The following is a 16,192-nucleotide window of genomic DNA, read 5'->3' on the forward strand; positions in this document are numbered from 1 at the left end:
TTAAGATCTGTCTTACGAAGTTCGTAAGAACACATTTAAGAAGACACTTAAGAAAATGTTTCGAGAATGAGGTCCAATGATGGTGGCACAGTTCATGGTTGGGTAACTATTGTGGGACCTGTTAAGAGTGAGGAGAGATAAGGGTGGCAAAAGATTGCATGTTTGGACAGAATACCTTGAAATGAACAGTGCAGTAAGAATATGTTGCACATATGTTAAATAATTTGGCTATAGGCTGGGATGTATTGCTTAGTAGTAGTATTTGTAGTAGTAGTATGTCTCTACACCAATTTCTTTTTTGCACACCAAATGACGTCACATCCTTAAAATATATTCCAACTGCCTCGTACGCTGGACTACAACTGAGATTCACTGCCGCCAGAAACTGAAATAATGGATGATGATGAAAAATGGCTAGTCAGAGAGCTTTAGGGTTAGATTAGCAGGCAAATCTTGTTTGGAACCTCTGCCACGCTGTCTTGGAAGAAGACATTATAGCATTATGTTTCAATCACCGCATTAAACTTATAAAATAATAATTTTGCTGAATGCTAGCGGGATGCATCCCCTCAGTCTCTCCATCCAGTAACAAGGAACAAACAACACAAGCCAGACAACCAAAAAGAGATAAACAGATGTCAGTGTTATGTCATTTTATCCGTTTCTGAGAAGTCATTGGTTACTTATTATTTCATGCTACCGGTCTGCAGATTATTTTTCCAACCAGAAAAATAGGAATACACTATGATTATACAGATGCTCTGGAGGGCCGACACTGGCAGAACTGCCCTTGAATAAATATTATGGGAGCTTGGCTTGGTGAAATGGGCCGGGGCCTTTGTGCTGCCTACTTAAGTCTGCCAAGAGGAATGTAAACTTGGTTCACTGACCTTTGCTGTATTGCTTGCACATAGATCAAGCTCGGAATGTTCTGTGGTACATCTGATGAAATAACACTTGTTTCAAAATCAAACCTCTTGTTCGTGTATTTTTTTTTTGCTTTGTGGTTGTGAAACTACATCACCAAGGGACACATGGTAGTTGATAGATTTTGTCACATATACAGAAAGAAGAATTTCTGGAAAGAACACATTAAGAACTCTAATGTATGACATGAAACACACTTGACCAACACAAACATTTCATATCATTTCTAATTACATCAATTAAAAAACCAAGGGGTTGAAAAATATGTGTTTTTCTAGTAAACCCTAACCAAACAGTAAAAGGCTGGTCCAACAGGGATGATTGACGGCTTAAAGCAACTGTGTAAGGCAAACCGTGGATATCAGTAAGAGGTTATTATAAGCACTTTCTTTCCTCTAAAAGAGGAATAAAGGAATTAGATTATTCTTCTCTTGCATACCAACTTCTCAGACAATCATCTAAAACTGTACATAGTCCTATTGTGGAAGCTTCTAAACCTAAAGTATACAATGATAGTTAGTGGGCGGAGCCCTCTAACAGCTCAGCTACGGCCAATCCCCTTGCTGCACTGCAGCCCCGTGAAGAATTTACCTATCCCGGCCCCTCCAGAGCGGGGCTACCCTACTGAAGGATCACTAACCCACCAATCAGCTGCCACCATGAAAAACTGAAGCTTTAAGCACAGCTGGAGCCCAACGTTAGATGGCTCTGCCGATACTTGTATAACGAGTTACATGCCCAGTACCTACCGTTATAGTTCATATGGGCTCTATCCTGTTACAGCTCCGCTACTGCCATAAGGCAGAGCCAGATGAGTCAACATCCAGCTGCGTCTCAACAATGTTCCAGAGGGATAACACCATCTAGAAGCCATTTATAACTCACTTAATGTCAACTAACCGCCAACTTCGGCCTCATTTCTGCAGCAATGTCAGAAAGGGAACCAGTCGTTATATCCCCTGAGATAACATCTAATGAAAGGGGATTGCGACAACCATGAAGCGGCAGAACAGATGTCACTAACAGAGGCACTCTGAAACAGTGCCACAAATGCTGCCATGTCCCTCGTCAAGTGCACCTGCAGCCCCCTTTACTGCATATGCGACCACAATATGTGATGACTGCTGTGGTGAAACCGGTTGCCTGGCCACCACTGTACAGTAGCACACAACCAACTGCTCTATCCTATGAACTGCTGACATGTGCTACTAAGTCAAAGCCCTCGCAGGACAAAGAGGGTTCAAACTGCCATCCTTTGCAGATACATGTGGCGGAGATGAAAAACCATTCAAATCACCCGCCTTGAACTAAATGCCGATGTAATAACCTTTGGCATAAAAGCAGGGTTAGAATACAAGACTGCCGTGTTCGCACTCAGCATAAGGTATTGTGGGCTAACTGATAATGCACACAAATTACTGACTCTATCTACTTAAGTCAAGGCCCCCATTTGCACAAGCGTCCTTTGCACTGTCTGAGTGGTCACAGAAACTCCTATCTCCATTGATAACCACTGTGCTAAGCCTGAAGCAAATGCCCATCTGTTTTCCAGAACTTGTGCAAGTAGCAAGCTGTCCGTGGTGTTATTTTAGGAGAATGGCCACTGTAGCTCGTATTAGTGGTACTATGGCTGGTTCTATACATCCTGATTACTGCTGCAACTGTGTTTGACTGATTTTTAGTTGGCACCGATCTTCCTGTATTCCTTTCCTTCTTTGTGAAGTCTCACAATCAGATTTTTCCAATTCATCTCCATGTGAGAGACATGCAGATAGACACAGCCCACAGGTTCAAAATAGAGAAAGGTCTTCTGGTGTTCACAGGTCATTTTATTACCATGTTCATGCAATTAGGCTTATTAAAAATCACATGTGTACTCAATCTTGTTTCAATGATCACAGGTTTTTCAAACTTGTGTCAGTGAACACAGGTGTATTCAGTTCTGTTGCATTGAGTTTCTACTTTGAGGCCTGTATTTCCAATTATTTTAAGTATTTGTTTTTGATTCGTCGTAAGAGGAAATACTAAGCTTATCAACTTAGAAATAATGCAATGATTGAGAGGGGGTACAGTTTTGAATCATTTCACATTGCGTTGATATTGCACATGGGTCTACTCACTTCTGCTGTATGTTGTAATGCACAGGTACCATGATTCTCATGAAACTCGTTCTATCCCCTCTCCTTACCGGTATCTGATTATATATTTGGGTGGTTCATGATGAAAATCATAATCATTTCAGCCAGAGGGCTTAACAGCACACCTTGTTTTCCAACATGATCTGAGTTGAGTCCTTCAGAGGCTGGAAGTAGAGCTCTGCATGTGTAACACACTCTTGGTTCATGTAGTAATAACTTGGCACCAAGGCTAAACAAGGAACACGCACCTGCCAGAGAACAGTTTAAGCCAAATAAGACAAAAAAACAGGGTAAAAGGCAATCTTCTTATAACCAACCCATTTTAATCAGTCGATCAAAAGATGAATTGGGTATGTAGTTTTAGTGTAAATCTAAGAAATATCACAGTTATTTGAACATTTAGTGCAACGAACACACCCTTCCACTGATGCTCTGTTCAAAGTCACTGTGATGGCAGAGGTGTGTGATTTTTATAATCAAGTTCTTTCCCTGGCAATTCAGTAGGTATTCAGAGGCACCTTCACGCTCACTTACTCGTCATATACACACATACATTCCCTCTGGACCAACACCTTGCATTCCAATTACTGAAAGAAAGTGTTGCAGTTAAAATATTTTAAAATATTTCTTTGTCCAGTCATTAAGCGCCCAACATCCAGTACAGGAGCAGTGTGACTGGGAGAAGGGACAATATGCCCCACCACCTCCTCTTCAGATAAGAAGTCGCTTCTTAAAATGAACTCCTCCCAGTCTGTAGGCATTAAATGTAATAATCCAGTCGGCTGGAGATCACCTTGCAGCCCTGAGTGGCAAAGAGGCGATGCTCTTTGGGGAAATAGTTAAGATCTTGGGCCATGCGCTCCACCACTTCCTTGTCTGGCTTCATTTTCCTGGCGACCATCTCAGCAAGGCCACACTGAACCACGTGCTTTTGCTCCAGAGGCAGGAAAGGCACATAGACGTCCACTAGGTGCTTGTCAATCAAAGTGGCATGCCAGAAACCGCCTAGGAGGAAACAGGGTGAAAAAACGAGAGAAAAGCCAAGAGGTCAATTCTCTCTCATAACTCAGTGAGAAACAGAGAAAGAAAAAAAAGACAAAAACAGGACAGTAAAAAACACAAGATCAAAGACCTGGTCATGACTAGGGCTGAACGATTAATTGCATTTGCGATTTAATCGCGATATGATAGAACGCGATTTTCTAACCGCAACATTCGCGATTAAAAAACGTGGTCTAAAAAAAAAAAAAATCTTTTTTTTTTTTTTTTTTTAAGATGGTACATTTTGCACACAGTGTTTAAAAAGTGCATGCCTAGTGTTTATACCAAACCAAATGACTTTTTTTAAATTACTTAAATGCACAGTGGCAAAGCCACCGATTTGTTGTTCTTGTTTCTGTAATGAGCAGTTAAAATGTAAAATGTGGGAAAGAATATTTTACACTAAATGTATCTAATATTGTGTTGGTCATATTTAAATCATTCATTACGTTTTGTTGGGAAAAAAAGAGGATAAAAAAAAAATCGCATATTAAATCGCAATCGCAATATTTTGGTAAAAAAATCGCAATTAGATTATTTTCCCAAATCGTTCAGCCCTAGTCATGACATTGAAATGGAATACTTAAATGAGAGAGGGTCCAACTGAGCAAACACGTGTTTGGTACATCCCTGTATGCATTCCCTCTGCTGAGAAAATGACAGAAAAGAAAGTGTAGCGTACTCTGTTTGTTGTTGAAGACCGAGAGGGTGATTGCCATCTCCAAATCCTTCAGCTCGATCTCCTCTCGCTCCTGACCTGCGTTCCAGAAGTTCAGGGCCACCTCTGCGATCTTCTCCCCCCCTGCATTACTGCACATTACGCACACATGGAAACAGAACACAAGCATTTAGCAAATGAGGAGGCCATGCATGTTAAAGTACGACTCGCTCAACACACATTTTTTAATGTCAACCAAATAAAACTACAACTGACTGTACTTTTGCCCTAAAGGTGTATAGTCAAAGATTTTGGAGGAAGGTCCTGAAGCCCACGCACGCATGCTGCCTTGGCTGGCAGATGACTGATCCTTATTATCATTTCCTGAATGGCACTGTATACTGGCTGGATGTAAGAGAGACAAAACATTTGTTGGTCTCAGAATTGTAAGTAAGTGAATATGAAAGAGTGCCTTATTGTGAATCAACATTATGGACATCATCTGATTGCAGGCATAAGCTAAAGGCGGGTACAGCTGTCTAAATTGTAGTATAGAGACAATTGAACTGGTGCCATATGGTCAGCATAGTCCGTTAACTTAAACATATGGAGCCTTTGTCCAGAGAGCTGGACAAAGGTGCAAAAAAAAAATTGCGAATAACTCACAAAGTAAAGGATTATTTATATGCATGCATATATCTGTTACAAATACAATAATTACTCTATGTCTTTACAAAAAAAACTAAAGAAATACACATATTACAGTGTGCTGTGTATGCATTTGTATGCATCATATTTCTTAACTTGTACAAAAATTATTATTCATCAGAGTGTTTTCTCTTTTCATAGAATTTCCCCATCATGCATTGAAGACTGTATTACACAGTTTTGAAGCATCTCTGCCTTGAATCGGTGTGGAGGACACAGAGCTTGGCTCTGTTCTAGCTGTGTGTTCTAGGTACTCAAAAGCTTTTCAAGTAAAGCGCGGAGAGATGTGGGTTCTAGGTGACAATCTCCAATGGCAATGGAGCCAGTCTCCCTTAACCACGACTCTACAGGATCAAAATAAATATGATGACGCTATTTTAAGATATAAAAACAAAAGGGGTATAAAGAGCAATTTAGCCATCAAGATTTCTGATTCTCACATTCTAAATCTGCAGAAGCTGCCTGTTCACAGTATCCAAAACTTTATTTATATTTCATCCAAACAGATAATTTCCTCTGTTGACATGAATTTGAATCATTCACCTTCACAAGACAACTGTGTGGAATACAACTCAAATGTGGGCGAAACCATCTTCCAGGCTAAATGAAACCAAACTCGAGAGAACTGAAGTTAACACACCTGAGAAAAATGAAGATGGCCTGCCTATAAGAAACCCCATCCAGATTATCGTAGTAGTCCAGGTATGGCTTGATGCTGTCGATCAGGCCAGGTTGCATTTTGTCCATCTCATCAAAATAAACATGGAGCGTGGGACACTTTGTGACGTTCCCTTTAACCCACATCTGTAGCTGCTCCTATCCACAAAAAAAACATTTCCATCAATTTGGTAATTACATTTGAACATGAAGCCAGCACTCAACAAGTATGTCAGGACCTTTGCGGAGGTAAACTCAATGCTTGCATCACTCCCTTACTTTGTACGTTTCCAGATGCTTCTGGTGTTGGGAAGTGTGCCGTGGCTGTGAACAGATGCACAAATCCGCTCTCCATGCCCTTGTGGTAGATGCTCTCAGCAATCAACTGGCTCATCAAGTTCTTTCCGGTGCCTGTCCAGCCATGCAGAGAGAGGACCAGGGGTTCTTGGGGTTCGGGTTTGCATGTATCCGGTCACTGTTTTCAGGACTACCCGGGATGCCACATGCTGGCCAAAGAGCTCCTTGTTCAAGGCCACCTCCAGATCTGCGTGAGAAAATTAACACCACACCTCAGGAGACTTTCTTTTTTTGCAGTCATATCTTTTGAAGTCAAGATAATATGGTTATAGAAGAACAAAGAGAGGCTAATGATGCAAAACCACCACCACCAAAAAACACACACATTTGAATTTATAGGCATTTCACATCTAACGACTGTCTCAATGAATGAAACCAGGTACAGACATGTACAGACATGTCCTTACTCTGATGCATTCTGCAGCTCTGAATAAGTAATGAATTTAAGAGGTTTTAGTGTGGAAACTTTGTTAGAATAAAAATGTAAATAGAAGAGTACAAAAAAAAAGTAGCACAGGTCGAATTTAGCTTTTCTTCTATTACGGTTTGATAAGAGAACGACAGAACGCAGTCTTTCAAACGAAAAGCCACAGCTATAACGGGCATATCGCATTTCATCACTGAATGAAACTGAAACTAAAAAAAGCACTTTCATTCTTCTATTACATCTGGCCTTTAAGGCTGCACTGTTCAAAACCATCTAGTCTCTACAAACACAACTGGTAACAATGATCGTTTCGTATGAACTTACTAGAAGAGTTAATCTGATCCAATTCACATCGCACGTTTCGTAGAGATATTTATACAACTTATTCCCAAAGTAACAAGCCCCGGCTCCAATAAAGCTGGGTGATATTGGTTTCGAAGGCATCCACAATTAAACTTGTTATCAAAATACAGCTCAGAAGTGTCATTGCACATGTGTCCCATTTTCGGAGAGTTGTGAAATCATTTATGCGTACATCTAGTCAATATTGACAGTAAATGTAGCTAGCTAACAACACTGCTTGCACCTCTCGACAACGACAACTCAGCGACTTCAAGGTTCACTTCCTTGTCGACTTGTTACGTCTATTTAAAGCGCCGGAGATGGATTATTTGACTGTCTCTGGATTATTTCTAAACTACATATAAACTATAACTCTAAAATATCCGTATATTTTCCATGGGATATCTGAGTATGATTTATTTTTGTGAGTAAACCGGTCTATTAAAAAAATGTGTAAGTTTGAAATGAATTGTGTGTCCCAAGCCCATGCCTAGTATTCTATAAGCATGTAATGCTGATTCAACATTCAAAGCAGTGGATTATTTTAAATGTTGCTATATGTAAAAGCCATCTATTTCAGAAAATAAAATACCTATGAGACCAACGAACCAAATAGCTTCCTGATATTGAGGAAGATCATGTTCATTTCCGTAAACAAACGCAGACAAAGCACAAACTATTCTTATCTCAGCAACAATCACCTAAAATCAATTAATCACATGTACTGCAAAACAGTCCCATTCTACTCACGTGTCTTATCAAGGGAGATCCACTCTGGCCGACAGCATTCATGGAAATTAGTAAATCAAGTTTGGATAGCTGGCAAGAAAGCCAGTGAGAGCTGCTGCCATGCCCACAGCTATGCTTGTAACTGATGGGCTCCATCGCAGCTGCTACGTTAAAAAACATCCATACCCCTAACGCCGAACATAATTTCATTCTGGGCCACCGGATATCTTCTGTCGGACTATGTACCTATGAAAAGTTGGCCGTCAGCCACGTAAAGAAAAACACCCGTAAACCGGCAGCAACTTCTGAATGTCTCAAACAAACGAACACTGCTCTCCAGTCGATGTTACTAAAGCGCATGGCTATGACGTCAGTATCAAAGGGTCCAACGTAAAATCCACAGGTGGTAAATTCCTACCTCTGCCCCCAAACATCAGATTACCGACTGAATTTTCGATTTTACATGCCTGAATTTTTGTATTTGCAGTTTATTTTCAAAAGTTATGTTCATATGCGTCCGTGGATCTGATCATTTAATACAATATATGTAATACAAGAGAACATGCATTCTATGCACAATACTACTCAGTTGCTGATGAATGACACCACAAAGTAAAGCACACCACACTCCTAGTGGACTTCAACTGAAAAGTCAGCCAAACCTAAAGTTGAAAAAAATTGGTATGACACATTTAGCAAGTAAATTTCATTTTTTTTTTATTATAAACAGAACATTCTCAAATATAATACATGCCACTGCCGAAAAGACTCCAAGAGTTGCTGAGATGCATCTGGTTGTACACCTCCACACCATAATTCTTCTTCTTCTCCACGGATTACAAGACGTGTTCTCTGTGAGGATACCGACACTCCCAGAGCTGGTATTGCACAACAGCAGCTTTCAGAGGTACAGTTCATGTAGCCAGGCTCTGTTAGACCAACAGCACAGCGTTGATGCAGCCATCATTCTCTGGGTTGTTCGTTACCTGGGCATATTTACCTGAAACACAAAATGACTGATAAGAGAGTGCAACACCTCAACTTGACCACCGCAATTTGAACAAAGCATATGGTCCGTCATATTCAAATGAGCTACTCCTATAATAACCATCAGCGATCATCAGCAGACATGCACACACCAAAAGCAACAGCGAATGGGTCAATCTCAGCCGAAGACAGTTGCACTCACCCCAGATGACCTTTCCTCCTTGTGTGACAAGGCCCAGCTCACTGACGTTGACTTCAACGACTGTTCCCTTTGTGATGACCCCTAGTGTTGTGTAAAGGGGCGAGGAGGGGTTCTTCTTCACGCCAAGGATAGGCAGACAGAATGTGGCCTTAAGCTCTGGGTGCGTCACGTGACATTTTTTAAAACGAAGAACCCTGTTGTAGGAATAATAAAAACAAAACATGCCTCAGTCTAGGTTTACCAAGTTTGCAGGTGTGAAACCTGTGTGTATAGAATCAAGTTCTTAGAGACTCTTCTCAACTGCCTGCTCGGCCATGTTGCGCAGAAAGCACAAGTGACTAACTGTCTACCGACAAAACTCTACTGAAGATGACGCAGAGTGAGTGAGTCTGTGTAGAGTCTGTGTAGAGTCTGTGTAGAGTCTGTGTACCATGGGCCGGATGAAGCGCTCATATTTGGGGGGTTTCCGTGTGAAGCCGTCTCCAACAAAGGTGACTTTGGTCACCATCCGCTTCCAGGCCTTCTTCTGTCGTTTGCCTGTCCGCACCACCTTCAGAACCTCCATCTCCCCTTGTGCCCGCACCTTTGGCAGTGGCACCTCCCATTTACCCTAGAATCATGCAAATGCAGACGGAGGGCATCATTACTTAATTCACAAACAATGTCATTGACATGTCTCATAATACTAAAACTCACAGCGCACAAAAAACCATACTATTTCAGTTAGTTACCACATTATTTTCTGTTAACTTGGGATTAGAGTACCCAATACCAGTGGGAGATGAGCAGACCAATTACTCTGAATGAATACTCACAGCTTTCTCCTTCCTCTTCTGTTTAATCATGTTGGAGAGGACCTGGCACGGGACTGCCCCTCTCTGTCCAGCAGGTACGCTGGCACGGCTCCCTCAGGCGTCTTCTCATCATCCTTTCTGTTTGCTCTTTCTCTGTTCGTGCATCTGAGCTAAAGCGTGCAGATGACCACACAAAAATGAATATGCAAGAAACATATATAGATGGCACCTATCCATGTATATAGTAAATTCTACATTTTTTAATAAAAGCTAGCCTTTGCAGGAAATATATACAAGCTGACATGTGGCTATATGGCCCTTTCACATCAGGTTTTTCGTCACGTTCACCCACACAATGTTTTTAAATTATTTGCCTCTGAACAACCATTACAATCTTATGCCAGTCGGTTGTGACTAAGGTTGTCAGAGTGTTCCCTTATCCCATTCCGTTCTCATTAACCACTATGTTACTCACGTCTTCTTCATCTGGATCTTCTCAGAATGTCGCTGTTTGTGGTAGAGTTTGGCCTTCAGACCAATCATCTTGCGTGCCTTGTGTGAGCGTTCATGTGCCTCACGGCTCTCCTTCTTCCGCTTCCTCTCATGGTGGTCCAGCCGATAACCATGGCGTTTACGGTGCAACTCAATGTGTTCGTTCTGAGGCTGGAAACAGAGGAAAAATAAACCGCATCATTATTTGAGCTCTGCATCAGCGGGAAAAAAAACAACTACCTATATGGTAAATCTAAAAGGGTAAATCAATAACAGAAAATATCTGAGGGCATATTTAAGTGACAAATGGATGATACGTTATATTTCTGTTAAAGCTGACTGTTTTCGCAATATTTTAGCTAGCTGGCTTTAGAGCCTTAATGAAAAAAGATGTCTGAAGAAAAATGAACACTGATGCTTGTCTGAGCCCTGTTATTAACACAAACTGATTGTACTGACCAAAAAGACACTAAAGCAAAGTCTGTTTACTATAACAAGTTAAGTTAAAATAGCTAATAACGTTTATAGCAGCTTCAATGGATGTGTGTTAAACACAACTGAGCTCACTTTACAAACACAGCTCTTGAGATGGCTCAAAATCTGTCATGATGTGAGTGTTGCTGGGGAGTATTGGTCAAATGAACTACACAAACAATTCTGTCACATGCAGTAACACACAATGAATGCCTAATCAGAAAAGTTCCTTAAAAGTGTCCTTGCTTTGATGAGTCTTTTTTCTTTCTTTTAAAATCATACAAATGAGCCTAGATACTGATAAGGCCATGCAGAGGTAAAATCCCGGCATGCATACTGATGTATTTCAAATCTACTTTAATTGAATAATTAACAAAGCTTTGTTAACATTCACAGCTTTTATGTGTGTTGGCCACGAGAGAGGTTGACGTCATTCCCTATGTGATTAACAGTCTTCATTTACAATGTTGCATTGTTTACACCAGACTAATAGGAAAACAAGAAGTAGGCTCATCCCTGCGGTTTCAGCTTTATTCCAAATATAGACGTTTAATCACTGTTACAAGAATTCTAGCTAGCAACAATTATAGGTAAACAAAACACCCGTCAGATTGGTTATCTATCTGAACAGTCAATCACATGAGCTAACTTGCCCCATATGGTTAGACTCAATGACTGGTTATATTAGTCCACTTCACTCTAAGGCTTTTGCATGAAGATCCATAGATAATAATATAATAATAATCATGACGATATAAATCGATGTACGACAATCCATTTGATCAAAACACGCTTGGAATTAAACCAAATAGCGAATGTCATACATGAGCACTTAGCATGCCACCACGTTTCACATGATAGCATGTTTAGCTAACTACACAAGAACGACGTTTTGGATTGTACCCATGATTATATTTCCACTTACCATGTTTACTGTCGATGTTTACGTATTCCAACAAGGGATGGAAATATTCTGATGTTAAACAAATGTGTTGAGGAATACTACTTCTGATATTATTTTTAAAGGCTCGGTGTCTGATGTTTTCCACCGGAGGCCTTTGCATGAAAAGGAAGTGTTACATCCTAAAGCGCCCGAGTGAAGAACTGGACCGCCCCTTGTTTTGAGAAAAATCGTTTTGAAACAGCTGAAATATAGTTAGTGATTTATAATACGGGTTCAAAATACCCAATTTGACACTGTACATTTTAATGTATTGATATCATCAAAAGAACAGAAACCAATGATACCAACGGAACCCAATGTTTACATCGTTTGTTTTGTGGGATGGATTTCAAAGAAGCACACACGTGGACATGTCTGAAAACTTGCCATGAAGGAACCAGGGCCACTTTCGAAAGAGGTTATTGTGTTGTTTTAATACTTAATATAATATTGTTGAGTATGAAGAAACACTTCTATAATTGTCTCTACACTACACTTGTTATAGTTGAGAGTTAGGGGACTGTACAGACAGAGTATGTTTCTCCCCTTGATGATTGGCTCCGACGTAAACACGTTTTCTAAGGACTGCAACGTTAGCTTTAAATTTAAGTACATTTTACGGTCTGTTCCAAACACAAATATATTTTTCTTTATCACAGGTCCAAGAACGAGTGGACTGGAAGAAATGGAAAGAGGGACGTGAGTGTGAAGACTTCCATAATGTCAACAGCGTGACTGATCTAGTGCTGCTAAAGTGGTAACTTGGTTATGTATGTGCTCTTTCTGTCTGTCATAGGGAAGGAGGAGAAGCGCAGAAGGAAGGAGGAAAAATTGATTACACAGATGGAGAAACAGAAGATGAAGGAATTGAAGGAAAAAAAGGCTCAGGCAGAGAAGGAAGAAAAGAGTAATGGTAGGCATGTCACGTCCACTTCCAAGACATGAATGTGTCATAGTTTGGCATAATCAGCAGAAGGTCCTAGGTTATTCCTGAAATTACAGCTATATAATATGTATGTCTTGTGTTCTGGACAGCTGACGCTTCAAGATATTACTTATAAGTATTGTTCATCATTGTCAGGTCGCTCATATACATTGAGTGTGGCACTGCCGGGGTCCGTCCTGGATAATGCACAGTCACCTGAGCTGCGCACGTACCTAGCAGGGCAGATCGCTCGTGCCTGTACCGTCTTCTGTGTTGATGAAATAGTTGTGTTTGAGGAACAAGGAGAGGACGTGAAGTGAGTGTCATTTTTTCCCACTTGAGTATTTGTTTTGAGGTCTTTCACATGCGTCAAATATTCATGTCCAGTACAGACCAGAAATATTCTTAAAAGTAATTGTGATTCGGAAGTACTTATTATAACCTTTTATAAATTACCATCATTAAAGAAACACTGAGGGGGAGTACAAGGGTGTTGGGAAGAAGGGACGAGCATGTGTCCAGCTCGCACGCATTCTCCAATACTTGGAGTGTCCACAGTAAGTAAACTCACCTAAGCATATTATTTTATCCCCACAAGTTTCAGTGAAACACACACACACACACACCATAGGCTATTTTACAGACATTTACCTTTGTTTTATAAATATACCTCTTCTTCTGTTGTCAGGTACCTGAGGAAAGCATTTTTCCCTAAACATCAGGATCTACAGTTTGCAGGTAAGGCACCCTTTTTAGTACCTCCATATTCTCCCACATATCCAAGTCTGCACACACCTGTATGGTCTTAATATATGTGCGTGAAAAATGTCTGTGTCTGTCTGCAGGTCTCTTGAACCCTTTGGATAGTCCTCATCACATGCGTATGGATGAGGGGGCGGAGTTTCGGGAAGGACTGGTTCTTGATAGGCCTTGCAAGGCGGAAAAGGGCTCCTATGTGGACTGTGGCATGAGAAAGGTGTGTGCATTTCTAAGATCTTTCTGTAACTTAAAAGAATTACTGTATTTTGTCACTAACTGCAAGCTGTGTGTTTTTGCATGTGTGTGTTTCCCTCTCTATGTAGGAGGTTCGGATTGACAAGCAGCTTCAGCCAGGGTTAAGAGTAACAGTGAAACTCCACAAGGATCAGGAATCGGGTACATGGCTTAATGATTTGTGATTAGCAACCAGAGTTGTAGGATCTGTGGGATCTTTTCGTCCCTTTCTCTTTCTTCCTCTAGGTCAACTCAGTGTGTTAAAACCAAATGACGTGCTTGCGTGTGTTGCAGGTTCTAAATGCTATAAGGGTCTAGTGGTGGCTCCCCATGTTCCTCGCACAGAAAAAGGGCTGTATTGGGGTTATACTGTCCGACTTGCTTCCTGTCTCAGTAAGTTGGCACAACGTTCATCATGTCAATCCTAAGATTATACTCATCTGTAGGGATGAGAATTGATAAGATTTTAACGATTCCGATGCCTTATCGATTCCTGCTTATCAATTCGATTCCTTATCGATTCTTATTGGGCAAGGGGTGAAAAAAAGAGCACAAACGGGTTTATTTACATTCATTTTCTTTTATATAATTTTCTATAATGCTGCACACACCATATACAGTATGTATATACACATTAAACAAAATTAAATAACCAAAAACATTTATACATATTCCTCTTGAACTTAAAATAAAACTTACATAACTTAAATACAATGTATACTGTTTAATTTAAACATGTTCCTAGAAATTAACCTAACGAAAATCTGGGGCATCTACCGTAGTAAAAGGGTGCAAACCTTTCACCACAAACTTAGTCACTGCTCGGTGACATTCGTTGATCCTCTCCTCGGTAATTTTATTTTTCCCTGCCTCGAAGAAAGGATAGGCTAGAGGTGTACATGACGTGCTAGCTGTAGCCTGTGACCCAGACAGACTACCAGCCTCTGGACCGGTCTGACTCTGAACGTCATCAGCTAAATTGGATGGAAATGGAGATTATCTATATAGTGAAAGCTGGTTTACACAATGAAACAAATGGCACTAACAAAATCGCTGAATTTGCTGAGCTGACAAAGCCACATTAAGAGGGGAGGCAAACACTACCTCTGCCTCAATGTAGGGGGCTGAAAATGGAAGATTCTATAGCCAAGCTAGCGTAGCTATATGCTAAGTTTAATAATGGATTAAAAGACGATATGCTCAGTTTAATAATGGGTTGACACGAAAACGCGAACGTTTGCTGATAACACACGCCCTCCGATAATTAACACCGTTACGATGAAACATTTCTCAAAACTGGACTTTCAATCCAAACGTGAAGTGATCAATAATGGGAGACCAATGCCGGAGCTAAAATGTATGCTTCAAACGAAGGGACAGAAGATAATTTGATCAACTACACACAATAAAGGCAAATTGCTTCACACAGTGAGTGGTTGTGATCACTTTTGAAGAGTTTACCTTGGACAGAAAGAGATGAAGCGCCGACATTAGCTGAGCTGCTGCATGCATGGAAGACATAACATTCCTGTAATTTAATTCCATGCTGTGTGTTCAAATGCTTATTCATATTTGTTGTATTTCCTCCCTTCGACGAAATATACTTTTTACACAGGTTACAAGTGGCGTAGGTGTCATTTTTGTCGTGTGAAATAGAGCCAAATTTTAGAACGCTTCTGCCTAGTTGCCATGTTTGCTGCAGTCTGAAGAAACTAAAAAAGTTCGCGCATGCGCAACGCCACAAAGGACCGATAGCAGAACCGTTAAAGAATTTGGCTGACGATTCCAAACAATCGGTTCACTAGGAACCGGTTCTAAAAAAGAACTCTCATCCCTACTCATCTGTATAGGAAATGATACTAAGATGGTTTGTCTAGTTTACCATACCTACTGGTTTACCCCAATGTTTTATCTGTGTATGGTATGTAAGGGAATTGGTCTTTAAAAAGTGCCGTTGTTCTTGTATTGTGTACAGGTGGTGTATTTACTGAATGTCCTTTTAAGGAAGGCTATGACATCACTATTGGAACCTCTGAAAAAGGAAACAATGCAGACAACGTTACAATATCCCCATTCAGGTAATCCATACTACCTCTCTTGTTATATTCCCACAGGCCTCCTTACACAACAACATAACATAACATAAACCCTTCACACAACCAACCAATTTGCTTAAGACACTATACGTTTAATGCCACAAACTCCTTCAAAGAAAGGGTAAAACTGAAATGTTCTCTTACATTCTCTTTGTCTGCTCTCTGTCCTTTAGGCATATGCTTGTGGTGTTTGGTGGGTTGTCAGGTCTGGAAGCTAGTGTCGAAACTGATGATAACCTGGACGTTTCTGACCCAAGTTCTTTGTTCAACTTGTACCTCAACACTTGCCCCTCACAGGGTAG

General features: G+C 40.6%; 2 protein-coding genes and 2 pseudogenes across 2 annotated transcripts in view; 1 reads left to right on the plus strand and 3 right to left on the minus strand.

The window, feature by feature from the left end:
* Positions 1 to 3,079, minus strand: part of LOC116222978 — a 30,953-nt pseudogene extending 27,874 nt beyond the window's left edge.
* Positions 3,080 to 3,501: 422 nt separating this feature from the next.
* LOC116222979 lies at positions 3,502 to 8,418 on the minus strand (annotated as a pseudogene).
* A 266-nt stretch (positions 8,419 to 8,684) lies between these two features.
* Positions 8,685 to 10,120, minus strand: LOC116222894 (ribosome biogenesis protein NSA2 homolog). The gene is made up of 4 exons (XM_031577979.2): positions 9,989 to 10,120; positions 9,607 to 9,783; positions 9,174 to 9,369; positions 8,685 to 8,984 (listed from the first exon to the last, which is right to left on the minus strand). Exons 1-4 carry the CDS (start codon positions 10,016 to 10,018, stop codon positions 8,917 to 8,919), a joined length of 471 nt encoding a protein of 156 aa, XP_031433839.1. The 5' UTR covers positions 10,019 to 10,120; the 3' UTR covers positions 8,685 to 8,916.
* A 2,115-nt stretch (positions 10,121 to 12,235) lies between these two features.
* Positions 12,236 to 16,192, plus strand: part of LOC116222980 (proline-rich protein 36-like) — a 7,213-nt gene continuing 3,256 nt past the window's right edge. The window contains exons 1-11 of the mRNA XM_042709437.1: positions 12,236 to 12,294; positions 12,536 to 12,575; positions 12,673 to 12,789; positions 12,958 to 13,117; positions 13,269 to 13,358; positions 13,490 to 13,539; positions 13,647 to 13,777; positions 13,884 to 13,956; positions 14,089 to 14,187; positions 15,770 to 15,872; positions 16,064 to 16,188. Coding sequence (XP_042565371.1) covers positions 12,265 to 12,294; positions 12,536 to 12,575; positions 12,673 to 12,789; positions 12,958 to 13,117; positions 13,269 to 13,358; positions 13,490 to 13,539; positions 13,647 to 13,777; positions 13,884 to 13,956; positions 14,089 to 14,187; positions 15,770 to 15,872; positions 16,064 to 16,188 — 1,018 coding nt within the window. The 5' untranslated portion in view covers positions 12,236 to 12,264. The remainder of the gene's footprint in view (positions 12,295 to 12,535; positions 12,576 to 12,672; positions 12,790 to 12,957; positions 13,118 to 13,268; positions 13,359 to 13,489; positions 13,540 to 13,646; positions 13,778 to 13,883; positions 13,957 to 14,088; positions 14,188 to 15,769; positions 15,873 to 16,063; positions 16,189 to 16,192) is intronic.

This window comes from Clupea harengus, chromosome 12 (genome assembly GCF_900700415.2).
Source record: "Clupea harengus chromosome 12, Ch_v2.0.2, whole genome shotgun sequence".
NCBI lineage: Eukaryota > Metazoa > Chordata > Actinopteri > Clupeiformes > Clupeidae > Clupea > Clupea harengus.

Bases quoted from the DNA above. Each gene is read 5' to 3' on its own strand.
- LOC116222894 (XM_031577979.2), bottom strand. From the start codon at position 10,018: ATGATTAAACAGAAGAGGAAGGAGAAAGCT. The intron at 9,370-9,606 runs ATGGTACACAGA...TATTCCTACAAC, and splicing joins ATGAGCGCTTCATCCGGCCC to AGGGTTCTTCGTTTTAAAAA. The intron at 8,985-9,173 runs GTGAGTGCAACT...TTTGTGTTTCAG, and splicing joins AGGAGGAAAGGTCATCTGGG to GTAAATATGCCCAGGTAACG.